Source organism: Oncorhynchus keta, chromosome 2 (genome assembly GCF_023373465.1).
Source record: "Oncorhynchus keta strain PuntledgeMale-10-30-2019 chromosome 2, Oket_V2, whole genome shotgun sequence".
In the NCBI taxonomy this organism is placed as follows: Eukaryota; Metazoa; Chordata; class Actinopteri; order Salmoniformes; family Salmonidae; genus Oncorhynchus; species Oncorhynchus keta.
Genome location: NC_068422.1, coordinates 70,984,302 through 70,999,346, shown reverse-complemented (window position 1 = coordinate 70,999,346; position 15,045 = coordinate 70,984,302). Strand labels below are relative to the sequence as shown.

General features: G+C 42.6%; 1 protein-coding gene and 1 pseudogene across 1 annotated transcript; both read right to left on the bottom strand.

Moving 5' to 3' along the window:
* Window positions 1-685: 685 nt before the first annotated feature.
* Window positions 686-11,527, bottom strand: LOC118359749 (conserved oligomeric Golgi complex subunit 4-like; annotated as a pseudogene).
* Window positions 11,528-11,796: 269 nt separating this feature from the next.
* On the bottom strand, window positions 11,797-15,034 carry LOC118359738 (probable ribosome biogenesis protein RLP24). Its single transcript, XM_035738405.2, has 6 exons — window positions 14,872-15,034; window positions 14,320-14,433; window positions 14,137-14,209; window positions 12,597-12,660; window positions 12,256-12,341; window positions 11,797-12,108 (listed from the first exon to the last, which is right to left on the bottom strand). The coding sequence occupies exons 1-6, from the start codon at window positions 14,950-14,952 to the stop codon at window positions 12,038-12,040; spliced, it is 489 nt and encodes a 162-aa protein (XP_035594298.1). The 5' UTR covers window positions 14,953-15,034; the 3' UTR covers window positions 11,797-12,037.
* Between the last annotated feature and the right edge of the window lie 11 nt (window positions 15,035-15,045).

Sequence of the window (15,045 nt, the reverse complement as noted above, 5' to 3'; positions counted from 1 at the left end):
ATGGGTGCAATATGGTAATAGCTCCATTGACTCTTATGGTTGGATCGGTGGACTTTCCTCCATACTGCCTACATGTCTAATCCTCTCAGATCTACCAGAAGTGTCCAGGGGTAGATTTCAGACTGAAAACAGGTCTTATATGCCTCATGAGAGCATAAGGCCTAGATTCAATCAGATCTGCATTATAGTGCCATTGACATTTAAAGATAATTTCCGATTGAGCCGATGTATGCAGCATTTACCGTGAATGCGGTCTCCACGAAAACATTGCCTTTAAAGGGTGCATGGCCAAAGAGGGCAGATCGCATTGAATCTAGCCCTAAGACTTCTACATAGCCATCTACATATGTATGGAACATCATGTCAGGAAACATTTGAAAGTAGCAGCTATCAACAGAATTCCATTTTCTAAGATAGTGGTCGATCTTCTAGATTAGACTGTCATCAATTAAAATGTGTTATTTATATATTGAATGATGAGTCTAGATCAGCCGTCTGACCTGGTTCTGTTAGTTTGATGGATGCGATGTTCATTACTGGGTCATTTCAGTGTCAGAAAACATAGGCGAGATCCTCTCCGCCAGAGAGTATAGCACTCATCTGTCCCTGCGTGCCCCGTTTCAATATGATGGATTCCGTTAAAGGGCTGGGCTTTCAATATAAATTAATGACAAAAAAAGACATCTTCGAGAGAACACTTTAATATTTTACATTTAATATGTTACATAATATTTATTAATCCAAGCCAAAAGGCTCAAATCCATAATCCCACTGTTCCACAATCCCATAGTTCCATTACAGCTGTTACTCCTAGCTTTGATTGGCTGTATGAGGCCGCTAGAATTAGAAGTAGCATTAACTACAGATCTAGGATCAGATCTCACTACCCTCAAACCTAACTGCAATCATTTGGGGGTTAAACAAATATCTATCCCTGTATCTGTACTTAGGGGGCAACCTCTTCCTCCTCCTATGAGGCCAGCAGAGGTCAGAAGCAGCAGGGACTTCCTCTCAGGGGATCCACCTGCACATTCCTCTTTTTCCTCAAAGACCAATCAGCATGAGTCTAGTCCCATGTAACATGTGCACCAGCACAGTCTCTGGGTAGCAGAGTTAGAGGTGGAGCCTCTTGATGTCCTCACTGCGGAAATCAATGCGGAGCGCCAGAACCTGCCGGACCTCCGCAGGGGTCAGACGCCACGTTAGAGGACCAGAGTTCGGGCCCCAGTAATCCAAGGTCTCTGTTACCGAGAAACACAAAAACATACACAGTTCTGAGAACAGGCATGTGTATACAGAGACATGAAAGTACAAAATGAGAGGTCAGTGGTAAATAGAGTGAATTCGGAAAGTATTTAGACCTCGACTTTTTCCACATTTTGTTACGTTACAGACTTATTCTAAAATGGATTAAAAAGTTTCCCCCCTCATCAATCTACACACACGCACAATACCCCATAATGACAAAGCAAAAACAGGTTAATTAAAAATAAAAAACTGAAATAATACATTTACATAAGTATTCAGACCCTTTACTCAGTACTTTGTTGGCAGCGATTACAGCCTCAAGTCTTCTTGGATATGACACTACAAGCTTGGCACACCTGTATTTGTGGAGTTTCTCCCATTCTTCTCTGCAGATCCTCTCAAGCTCTGTCAGGTTGGATGGGGAGCGTCGCTGCACAGAACTTCTCAAGTCTCGCCAGAGATGTTCGATCGAGTTTAAGACCGGGCTCTGGCTGAGCCACAAGGACATTCAGAGACTTGTCCCAAAGCCACTGCTGCGTTGTCTTGGCTGTGTGCTCAGGGTCATTGTCCTGTTGGAATATTAACCTTCCCCCCAGTCTGAAGTCCTGAGCACTCTGGAGCAGGTTTTCATCAAGGATCTCTCTGTACTTTGCTTCGTTCATCTTTCCCTCGATCCTGACTAGTCTCCCAGTCCCTGCCGCTGAAAAACATTCCCACATGCTTCACGTAGGGATGGTTCCAGGTTTACTCCAGACGTGATACTTGGCATTCAGGCCAAAGAGTTCAATCTTGTTTTCATCAGACCAGAGAATCCTGTTTATCATGGCCTGGGAGTCCTTTAGGTGTCTTTCGGCAAACTCCAAGTGGCCTGTCATGTGCCTTTTACTGAGGAGTGGCTTCCGTCTCACCACTCTACCATAAAGGACTGATTGGTGAAGTGCTACAGAGATGGTTTTCCTTTTGGAAGGTTCTCCCATCTCCACAGAGGAACTCTGGAGCTTTGTCAGTGACCATTGGGTTTTTGATCACCTCCCTGACCAAGGCCCTTAACCCCTGATTGCTCAGTTTGGCCGGAAGGCCAGCTCGAGGAAGAGACTTGGTGGTTCCAAACTTCTTCCAATTAAGAATGATGGAGGCCACTGTGTTCTTGTGGACCTTAAAATCTGCAGAAATGTTTTGGTACCCTTCCCCAGATCTGTGACTCGACCCAATCCTGTCTAGGAGCTCAACGAACAATGTGGCCCCATCTATGTGATTGTGTCTGGGTTGAGGATTGCTTGTGGGTTGAGAAATGTGTGAGTGTGTATACTGCAGATTACCCGCTCCAGGTTAAGGATGGTGGCCATCTGAGTCAGCCGGGCAAACTTGTCCCTAATAGTCCAGGTGGTGACAGTAGTGAGGTAGGCCACCAGAGAACGCAGCTCCTTATCAAACTGAAGCCCTCCCAGCTAAGAGACAGGTGCAATAAGGGGTTCAAATCAAGAGCATGAAACTGAAAAAAGGTGTCCAGACCAGCAATTAAATATTTAAACAAAGACCACATCAAAAAGGATCAAAGGATCAAACAGAGAACATCCCAGAAAAAGAAAGAGGGGATACGTGGCCTGCAATAAAATGCTTTAGTATCCTTGCACTAAATTACAGCACACACACCGTCTAAAGAGGCAGATGCCAAGGGAAAAGAAGCTTAATCTACCATCCTTCTGGAGTCATAAATAAAACATTAAAAGAAGGCCTCTTATCATTACGTCACAGACAGTGCATGCGGTAGGTGTGATGCCACCTTGTGGCCAGGCTTGGGATATCTCACCCTGCTGAAGGTGCACTTCAGGATGGTCTTCTCCATCTCCATGGAGACCAAACTGGTCATGAGGCTGGTCAGTGTGTCATAGATAATTGAAGAGAGCCCCGCCTGAGAGAACAAGACAGAGAGATTATAAAGAGGGGGAGAAGAGAAAATAAATAGTTTCTAAAATGCTAATATAAGATATTTATTCCTGAAGCTAAGCAGAACCATGGTTACCTTGAACTCTGCCATGAGCTACTCGAGGTTGACGATGAGCTGCTGGACCCAGGGGTCGTTGGCCTCGTACTCATTAAACTCCTACTGCACAAGAAAACAGTACAGTCACACACTGGGGGGGAAAGGGTGTGTGTGTTTTTGTACCTCCTCTATGTTGTGTGAGATGGACAGGAAGCTGCTGATCCACGGTTTGACCTGAGGCTTGATGGCTGTGGTGTTCAGGTCCGTCAGGCCCTCCTGAGGTTCACAACTGAGTTAGTTCTACTCCATACAGATTAGACACACAGGTGACGTTTTGTAGTTGTATATTGTCTATGCATGTAAATTGGTACACAATTCAGTTTATCACTGTGACTTACAAATAAATGTTGCTGCTAGCACTACTACTGTTACTAGTATTACTTGCAAAATGAGGTCAAAGACCCCCTTAACACAACTGCACAGAGGCAGATCATGTGTCTCTGATCTGAGTATACTTCTGCATCCTCCAACCTGCAAGAGATCCTTGAACTTGCTGGATGTGTTGACCATGTCTGACAGACAGCTGTCAATCTTAGCTTGCTCTCCTGATCCCGCCCCCTGAGTGAACAACTTGGAGCAATCACTCTGAGAAAGAGAGAGAGGGGAAAACGTCATTATCTGTGGTATACTATACATAATGTGTCTTACTGAAATGTTACTCTTTAGCACCTCCAGGTTCCTCTTCAGAGTGGTGATGTTCTCGCTACACACCTCCACATTATTCAGAGTCACCTGGGATCGAAAGAAAGATGGGTGTGAGTGAATTTATGTGTCTGTTGTCTGTTTCGTGTTTATCATCAGGAATGCTGCCTTAGTGTGCTCTCTGTGACCGGTGTGTGTTTTAGACTGTGTCTGTTTCTTACCAGGAACGTTGCCACGGCATTTTCTGTGCTTTCAATGCTCAGTTTGGCGGTAAGTGTTTGTGTGTGTCGGTCAGTGTTTGTGTGTGTCGGTCAGTGTTTGTCAAGTCCCTCACCAGGAAGGCAGCCTTGGCGACCTCTGCGCTGTCAATGCCCAGGTTGTTGAATTTGCCCTGCTGCAGGCTGCCCTGCATCAGACTCACTGCACTGCTCACCCCACGCTGGATGTCCTGCAGCGTGGTCGCAGGGAAGCCCTGCCTCAGCTTATTATACAACACCTCCCTGAGTGAGACAGAGAGAAGGTGGGAGAGAGAAGCATGGGTTGGTGGAAGATGGAGAGAAAAAGGAAGGTGTGAGAGCTAGGAGGAGATTCAAATGAGCGTTCAAATGATTGATTGTGTGTCTACTACTGTCTACCTGAAGTCAGACTCTGGCACTGAGGTTGAGTTGGTTGATCATGGCACACAGGCAGTCAATGCTGGAGCTGGACAGGGCTCTGCTGATGCACTTCTTCACAATGTAGAAACAGTCATCCACCATGCTGGACGTCAGCTGACCCTTCTCATATGTATCCATTGCTACAGCCTAAGAAGAGATGGGCAAAGGGAATTAATATAATCATTATTACTATTGTGTGGTTACATATGTATACTGTGTATCAATGGTAATCATATCAGGGTTTGAGGTTGACAGAATTGCTGGTTTTCATTATTTTACTTCTAATGATGGGCTGATTCAGGGATAAATGAAACCCCTGCTGTATAGTTAGAAGTGGTGGCTAACCTTGCTGACGGTCTCCCTCGTGTAGTACTCCTCCATTGGAATGTAGTAGCCAATCAGCTCCTGCATGAGCTGGCCCAGCATGCAGTGTTTCAGCAGTTTCTCCACATTATGCTTGTGCTCTGTAGCAAGAAACAAAGACAACCAAACTTACTAACACAGTGTGTACAGGGTTTTATAAGTGTGTACGTTGAGTGTGTGTGTGTGTTGGGTGTCTTACCTTGAACGATGCCAGGTGTTGCCGTAGCATCCCCAACGTCAAAGTCGGCCATCTGCGACGGCGCAGGAATCTTAAGTAAAGCTCCGACCTGGCATTCATCAGAGTGACTTCCAGTAATACAGGATCCAGCTCCCTACACACACAGGTGAAACACAGGTGAAACGCAACATAAATACGCATAGTACACATGCATTGTCCTCTACACCAAAAGATGACATTGAGTAATGCTATTGAAATAAAGTGGGCTGAACTGTCACACTGACCTGGGTTCAATCCTCTCAGTGGGCACACTCTTCATCATGCTGCTCTGGACGATTTGAAACTGCAAGCAGAGATATTCAATTTAATAACACTTTCTTACTTTAGTCTGTAATTTAAAGATCTAATGAATTGAATGCAATTGACACACAGACCTTGTTGTGGTAGTCTCTCTGTTGGATGAACTTGTCAACTACTTTCTGGGCCTGTCGGTCACACTCCTGCTGCAGGTGAGTGATGAGAGTATACAGGTAGCCTGGACCGTAGTGCGTCTCTACGATGGGCTGGTGGGTCTCCACAACACGAGCTATGCCTGAAACACACACTAAATATTTTCCACCAATTCTATTTTCCTATACATACACACAAACCAACACGTTTACAGACATGTCTAAAAAGACACATCATCATTATGGTCAGTCCCTCACCCTCCATCAGCAGAGTCAGGGTGTCAGCAAAGACCAGGGCAGCTCTCTTCTCTCCCAGCTCTCCTCCCACAGCCAAGAGCAGGTTCTCATCTGCTTTAGAGGCCAGCTGAGAGAGAAAAAGATGACTGTGAAGATAAACAAAATGGACAAGCATTAACGCTCACACACACACTATTGCATGGACAACCCCACTCACTTGGCTGCAGAGGTACTGGCCAAAGCGAGCCAGGCCTTGATCGTGGAGGTCAAGCAGAGGGATGATTTTAAAGAATATTTTCACCTGCACCAGATCACCCCTGGTAACAGCCTCATCCAGTCTCTCCACAACCAGGACTTTCAATTGCTGCTCTGTCACTTGAAGCATGGCAAGGCTAGCGTCCACATCACTGCCTGAGCAGAAAATAGTATCAAAGACCGCACAGAACACGTTAGAAGGGACTGTGACAAAAACTGAAAGCAATGCAGATCTTACTTTCTGCACATTACCTGATGTGCTTCCCAAATTTCCTGAACTTTCCAATGCTTTTCAGTAACTTTGTGATCCAAATAAAAAAATGTTCTACACCTTTCCCATATTCAAGTCATTTGACATATTTTCTTATTACTCTTATGAACATAGAAAGAAAAAAATCCCACATCGGTGCATCCCTACAAAATATGAACGTCTAGAACCAGATAGAAAGTATGTAGAAATGATAATGGACCTTTCGATTTTTAAATAACTAATAATAATTTATTTTGACAAAACAAAATCGATCCCAAAACAACTGCGGCCCTCGGTTGAATTTAGAAATCCCGATGCGGCCCTCGATACAAAATGATTACCCACCCCTGCACTATCAGCAAGTGTGATGTGAGTAGAGTTGCAATGACGGGAACTTTCAATCAATTGCCCGGATTTCCAGAAATCCTGTTTGGAGAATTCTGGATTTTCAGCTCATTCCAACCGAGTTTTCTGTAAAATCAAGGAAATTATTAAACGTTCCCGTAACTTTACAACCCTAGTTGTGAGTTGTGGTGGAACATAGGGGCCTTACTCTCTTCTCCTTGGCGACTTAGCTCAATGACTGATTGGTCGAGAGAAAGGTAGCGGTGGATGTGGGCGGCAGCCTGTTCATAGTCCTCGTTGTGTAGCGCCGTCTGAACGCCGTCTGTACAGAACTTCAGGTCCAGGATGTCATCAGCCCGCTGGATAACCTTATAAAGCCGGGTCTGTTAACACACATACAAACAGTGTGCCATTATATCACTTACTGGAGTTGATAGGGACATCATTTTATATCCTAATCCCTCGGTTAACAGCCTATAATGCTGATTTGTGTACACACATACAGTAAGTGTGTGATTAGCTAGGTTTCCATCCAATTTCCGACAGATTTCGATGCGAATGTTCAAAAATCTGCATTAAGAAGATATATGCATTTCCCCACCCGTGGGAAACTGATTTATTGCGGATAAAAATCAGTGCGTGGTAATGTAGTGCACACAAAATGTACATTTTCGCTTAAGTTGTCATGCACTGAAAAAAAAGTTTCATGTGTTTCCATCGCATTGACAACTAATAATAATAATAATAATATATGCCATTTCGCAGACGCTTTTATCCAAAGCGACTTACAGTCATGTGTGCATACATTCTACGTATGGGTGGTCCCGGGAATCGAACCCACTACCCTGGCGTTACAAGCGCCATGCTCTACCAACTGAGCTACAGAACTGTTGCGTTAAATAGCAAACGTGCACACTCTGGTCTTGGCACGTGCGCTCTAGCCAACAGTTTGCAAATACATCTAGGCTAGTCTACATGAGATTATTTTGGATAAGATAGAGAATATTTTTATTAGTCAAATAGCAGTTAAACATCGATCATCATGTCACCAGAATAAGACCCTCAATATTTATTGGAAAGGAGCATCAAGCTCTCCACCATGCACTTTCATCACCCTGTGAAGTTCATCAGAACTTACAGTTGAAGTCGGAAGTTTACATACACATAGGTTGGAGTCATTAAAACTCATTTTTCAACCACTCCAAAAATGTCTTGTTAACAAACTATAGTTTTGGCAAGTCAGGTAGGACATCGAGTTTGTGCATGACACAAGTAATCTTTCCAACAATTGTTAACAGACAGATTATTTCACTTATAATTCACTGTATCACAATTCCAGTGGGTCAGAAGTTTACATACACAAAATTGACTGTGCCTTTAAACAGCTTGGAAAATTCCCAAAAATGATGTCATGGCTTTAGAAGCTTCTGATAGGCTAATTGACATAATTTCATTCTGGTGGAAAGCTGCTATAGACCAAGTGCAGTCAGTATCTGGATAATATTGGTGAAATGCTTGATAATGTATGTGATATCAACAGAGAGGTTTCTTTTCTGAGTGATTTAAATATTGACGGGCTTTCATCAGGCTGCCCACTCAAGAGAAAGCTTAAACTGTAACTAGTGCCTGCAACCTGGTTCAGGTTACCAGTCAACATACCAGGGTAGTTACGAACAGCACAGGAATGAAATCATCAACATGTATTGATCACATCTTTACTAATGCTACAGAAATTAGCTTTAAAACTGTATCAAATCCATCAGATGTAGTGATCACAATATAGTAGCCATATCTAAGAATACCAAAGTCTGGGCATAATATAGTTCACAAGTTTTGTAGTGATTCCTATGTTGTTGATGCAAATAATATTTTTGTTTGTCCGTGGTGTGTAATGAGGAGCAACCAGATGCTGTACTTGACACATTTATGAAATTGGCTATCCCAGTTACTAATAAGCATGCACCCATTAAGAAAATGACTGTAAAAACGGTTAAATATCTGTGGATTGATGAGGAATTTAAAATGTGTATGGTTGAAAGGGATGAGGCAAAAGGAATGACAAATAAGACTGGCTGCACAACCGATTGGCAACCGGACTGCAAATGTATAAATCAGGTGACTAAACTGAATAAAAAAGAAGAAACTACACAATGAAACAAAGATAAATGACAAAGAATGGTAGTAAAAAGCTTTGGAGCACTTTAAATGAAATGTTGGGCAAAAGGGCAAACTCCGCTCCATCATTTATTGAATCAGATGGCTAAGTCATCTCAAAACACACTGATATTACCAACTACTTTAATTTTTTTTTTATTGGCAAGATTTGCAAACTAAGGCATGACATGCCAGCAACAAACGCTGACACTACACATCTAAGTATATCTGACCAAAGTATTATAGACAAGCCTTGTAACTTTGTATTCCATAAACTGAGTGAGTGTGGAAGAGGTGATAAAAATGATTGTTGTCTATCAACAATGACAAGCCACTGGGATCTGACAACTTGGATGGAAGATTACTGAGGATAATAGCGGACGATATTGCCACATCTTGAATTTAAGCTTACTAGAAATTGTGTGCCCTCAGGCCTGAAGGGAAGCAAAAGTAATTCCGCTACCTAAGAACTGTCAAATGTCAAAACATATTGATACAACAGTAGCTAAGATAGGGAGAAGTCTATCCATAATAAAGCTCTTCTCGGCCTTCGTAACAGCGCTATCAATAAGGCAGGTTCTACAGGACCTAATTTTGTCACACCTGGACTGTTACCTTTATTTAACTAGGCAAGTCAGTTAAGAACTGTTCAGTCATGTGGTCAGGTGCACAAAGAGGGACTTAGGAAAACTGCAATTGGCTCAGATCAGGGTAGCACGGCTGGCACATGGATGTACACTAACATTAATAATATGCATTAATCATAATAATAATAATTAATTAATGTTAATTAATAATAATATGCATGTTAATTTCTCCTGGCTCAAAGTGGAGGAGAGATTGACTTCATCACTGCTTGTATTTATGAGAGGTGTTGAGACATGTTTAATGCATCGAACTGTCTATTTGAACTACTGGCACACAGCTTAGACACCCATACATACCCCACAAGACATGCCACCAGTGGTCTTTTCACAGTCCCCAAGACCAGAACAGACTATGGGAGGTGCACAGTACTACATAGAGCCATGACTACAAGGGTCTCTATTCCACATCAAGTAACTCATGCAAGCAGTAAAATTTGATTTAAAAAACAAATAAAAACACACCTCATGGAACAGCGGGGACTGTGAAGAGACAGACACATGCAAACACACACATGAAAACATACGCACTATACACACACATACACATGGATTTTGTGTTGTAGATGTGGTAGTAGAGTCGTGGCCTGAGGGCACACAGGCCACAGCAGCAGCCAATGGGGATCCATAATAAATACAAACAAAAATATTAGCACATAATAAAGGCATTTCCCCCGCCATTTCTTACATTTTTTTTACAGACACAAAAAGATCCACCATGTCAAATGAACAAATGATCTGTTTGCATTTAAAAAAATAGTACCGAAACTTCTTGTTTCCATCACAGCTGATTTTTAAAAATATGGTATGACTTCACTCGCATAAAAACTGTTCATGGAAACATGCTTTCTGTGAGTGAGTCTATGTGGGTGTAAATAGCGTGTCTGTAGACAGTACCTTTGCCAGGTCTAGCTGGCAGACTTTACAGCTGACATTCTCTGCCAGGCTGCACGTGAATGTAATCATGCCAGACAGCTGACTGGCATCTCCTCCTATCAGCTGCAGGTTGGGCCTGGGGGACAACGTGACAGGATAATTGATATTCGATTAGACATGGTATTTCTCTCAATAGTTTACAGTAGCTTCCACAACTAATCTCCTTTCCTTCATCTATAATGATCGGAAATTGTTGAAATTACAGTGGTGAATGTCTACCAGATATCACTTTTCCCAGAGTCCATCTCTTCCACACCAGTGCAAATGAAGAAAAGTAGATAAGGAAAGGAAACCTCTCTAGATTATTGGGATGTAGGGTATGTACTCATAGACAGTGAAACTTCTCTCACCCTCTCTAAAGTACACACACTTACCCCATCCTTTGAAGAGCGAGCATCTTGGTGTCAATGTTCCCCTACTGCCCAACCAACTTCTCCAGCTCAGTCTCCACCTTTTTCTGTGGTAGATGAACACACAAAGTCTCTCTCTCTCACACGCACACACACAGGGAGGGCTCTGTGGCTTCAGGCATAAAAGGTTGCATTCAATAGATAGCGGCAATGGAAAAATTAAGCAATAAGGCCTGAGAAGGTGTGGTATATAACCAATATACCACGGCTAAGGGCTGTTCTTAAGCACGCAGTACCTAGACACTGTCCGTAGCCGTGGTATATTGGCCAAATACCACAGACCCCCGAGGTGCCTTATTGCTATTATAAACTGGTTACCAACGTAATTAGTAAACATTTATTTTGTCATACCCGTGGTAGTATACGGCCAATCAGCATTCAAAGCTTGAACCACCCAGTTTATAAGGCAGATAGAATATTATGACAGATAATTATGTTTCTGGTTTAGCTAGCTATGCTAACACAGTCTAGGGGTACATCTTTGCATCCCTACAGCTGCCCGCTGGGTGAATTCTCACCTCCTCGGTGCAGAGCTGCTGGTAGAGACCCGCTCCAGATCATCCAGCTCCGTCAGAGCTGAGATAGCATCCATGCTCACGGCAGATACACATGCAGAATCACATCGCTTCACTACTATGGGGCTGCTCTCTGCCATCGTTGCCTCACATAAACAGAAAACGTGCCACTTCCGTTTGCTCGCTCCGTACCTGCACCGGCACATTTCCTGGAACCGCTAGGCGTCGCTATTTAGCCGGATTTAACAATGAGTATTTCTGTTTGATGCATTCCTTTCTCATAATTCACTTCTAAACAATTATCTTGCCATTCAATTCCCTCTGTGCCATGTCTGTACTTGAAGTACTGGAATTCAGTAAGTCTCCACCAAAACTCCCAATAAATGCAATTCACTTCAAACACATTTGACAATGTGCCATTTCAAAGTTCATGTGGATGAATAATATCAGGAGGAATAACAAAACAAATATTTGTCAGGACACAATACTTTATTAAATCCAACATATGACAACACTCTCCAAAATTATTTTCAAAGTGTTTAATATTGTGTTAGCACTCCGCAACTGCATTGGGTTGCACTGCTATGTCTCCTTGTTTCTTCCCAGACTGTGTTGTCCAGAGTTTGGTAAAGGATAGTCTATAGATGTTATGAATAGAGCCAGTGGTTGTTTTGTAGGTCTCTATTTCAGCAGAGGCCCAATAAGGACTTGCTAATCGTCACCCATTTCCACATCTTCTTGTAACTTCTGCACCATCTTCTCCTCCAGAACCTTGGCTTTGCCTACACATGGAAAACAAATTGATTAGCAAAATTATTTATTTCATTTATGTAAACTCAAAGTGGAAGGAATGCCATCACCTAATATAGATAGATATACAAACACAACATAAAATACTAAACAGCAACAAGGGAAATCAGTGAACTCACCTGCATGTGGGGCTTTGATGAGGTGAATGTTCTTCTTCACTTCGTTGATGGCTTCCTCCTTTTCCAACTGCTTGCCCTTCTTCAGTCTGATCAAGAAAGGGAGAGGAAATATGGCAAAATCAATTTGAAAACAGACTCCAACACTTGGCGATACTGGCCTTTGTTATTTTCCTGTAACTCATAGTAATGTTATGAAGCAGGAACTGTGTAATTAAAGTTTGACTCACTCAACCAGATTTTACAGAATACTAATATTATCATTATAAAGTTGGAAGGCCCATGTGGCCAACAATTTCAAATTGAACCAGGCTCTTATCTGTGGGAGGAAAGCTAGGGCTCACCTGTTGAAGATGAACTGTGCCTGTCGTTTCCGCTTTATTCCTTCCACCTTCCTCATTGCCTCCACTGAAAATAGCAAAATTAGTTGGATTTAACAGATCAACAAAGCTATTAACAAACCTTAGCAGTTAGCTACATCGGTCTTGATGTAGCTGTAGAAGTAACATACACACCATAAGTAACATGTGTCATTTAAATTGCTCTTGCTGCTGGTGATTCTCTGATCCACCTCGACGCAGACGACACCATTCTGTATACTTCTGGCTCTTCTTTGGACAGTTAATGAACCTCCAGACGAGCTTCAATGCCATACAACTCTCCTTCCGTGGCCTCCAACTGCTCTTAATTGCAAGCAAAACTAAATGTATGCTCTTCAACCGATCGCTGCCCACACCTACCCACCCGTCCAGCATCACTACTCTGGACAATTCTGACTTAGAATATGTGGACAACTACAAATACCTAGGTGTCTGGCTAGACTGTAAACTCTCCTTCCAGACTCATATTAAGCATCTCCAATCCAAAATTAAATCTAGAATCAGCTTCCTATTTCGCAACAAAGCATCCTTCAGTCATGCTGCCAAACATACCCTAGTAAAACTGACTATCCTACCAACCCTTGACCTTGGCAATGTCATTTCCAAAATAGCCTCCAACACCCTACTCAGAAAATTGGAGGTAGTCTATCACAGTGCTATCTGTTTTGTCACCAAAGCCCCATATACCACCCACCACTGCGACCTGTATGCTTTCATTGGCTGGCCCTCGCTTCATATCCGTCGTCAAACCCACTGGCTCCAGGTCACCTATAAGTTGTTGCTCTGTAAAGCCCTGCCTTCTCAGCTCACTGGTCACCCGCGCAGCATGTACTCCAGCAGGTATATTTCACTGGTCACCCCCAAAGCTAATTCCTCCTTCGGCCGCCTTTCCTTCCAGTTCTCTGCTGCCAATGACTGGAACGAACTGCAAAAATCACTGAAGCTGGATTCGTATCTCCCTAACTAGCTTTAAGCACCAGCTTTGCTTTATCTTGGCCAGGTCACAGTTGTAAATGAGAACTTATTCTCAACTAGCCTACCTGGTTAAATAAAGGTGAAATATATATATATATATATTTTAATGTGCAGAGAGCATGATCTCAACCTGTCATGTGAGAATTGACCTGAATAGAGTATGAAAACAACTGAAAGATGAAAGTGAGGGCAGGGTTGTAATTAGTAAGAACCAAACAGACCGAAGTAGAGGCACCCATTAGAGGTTTATTGATTACACCCGATTCTGTTGCAAAATATTTTGTCTGTGTTCACTCCAAGCGGAAAACGATTTGCAACGAAAACTATCATTTATATTGGACAAATTTAGGTAGGTCCTTCCCGGTTCCATTCCCTTTGTTTGGTTCTTAAACGGTAAACAGTTTCCGTTGCAAGAAGTACTGAAAACAGCCCTGACTTACCCAGTAAGAAACACTAGTTTTCATTGCAAAATGTTTTGCTACGGTTTGCACTAATAAATACACTCCTGAACTTTAGCCATAACAAGTACCTGTCTTGCTCCACAATTCCCTCTGGTATTTGACAGCCACATTTCTGCGCTTCTCAAACTCCAGGCAGTTATCCTGTGTTGGAAATAAATCAGTAAGAGACTCAAGGGCAAATCGTCTATGATGGTTTATCAATCATATCACATTCCATTTCACATCTTGCATGGGTGGACGTGGGAACTCACCACTGTCAATTCCTTGCCAGACGCTTTCCTGAAAGCCTTGGTCCATCTGGTTTTTCTTGGGTTACGTTTCTTCTTGAAGTTTTTGAGGCATTTTGATTTACAAAACCTGAACGTCTGAGAATACATTTGAGTCATTATTTAATTTATACACAGGGTAGCAGCAACAAGAACTGTTCCATGTCTGTTCATGGAGAGACCCCCTCAATGTACGAGAAACAACACTATTACAGCTTTAGCAAAGCCAATGTCTCCACTGCTGAGTGAGACAGACTTCACAACAATAACAGGCCTGGCTGGCTAAGAAACTGCACTAAAACGTTGAAATATAGCTAAGAGGTGAAAAAAAAACGAATAGGTTATCTAGTATAGTTGGGCACCCGGGCTTATACTGTCTTATGTTACGTAGCTACAGATTTGGAAGAAAAAAAAAACATCCCAGCTGACAAAACAAGCTAGCTAGCTAGCTAGCTAGCAGGAAGTTAGAAAATCAGCTAGCATATTAGCATAGAAGCCGTGAAAGCAGAAAGGAGGACACAAAAAGAAAAGTCACACCTTGCAATCGTTCCGCACAAACATCGTACCGTGCCCGGGATACACAGGTCCCGAGCAAAAGTAACATTTTTCAATTCGCATCGTTAGACCTCTTGATTATTTATTGCCCATGTGTTATCCGTGGTGGAATGCGAGTGGCAGGATTTTAAAAAGGAAGTTACGATGTACTATTTC

Bases quoted from the DNA above. Each gene is read 5' to 3' on its own strand.
- LOC118359738 (XM_035738405.2), bottom strand. From the start codon at position 14,952: ATGCGAATTGAAAAATGTTACTTTTGCTCGGGACCTGTGTATCCCGGG. The intron at 12,661-14,136 runs GTACTTGTTATG...TGCTATTTTCAG, and splicing joins GGAATTGTGGAGCAAGACAG to TGGAGGCAATGAGGAAGGTG. The intron at 12,109-12,255 runs GTGAGTTCACTG...TTCCATGTGTAG, and splicing joins CATCAAAGCCCCACATGCAG to GCAAAGCCAAGGTTCTGGAG.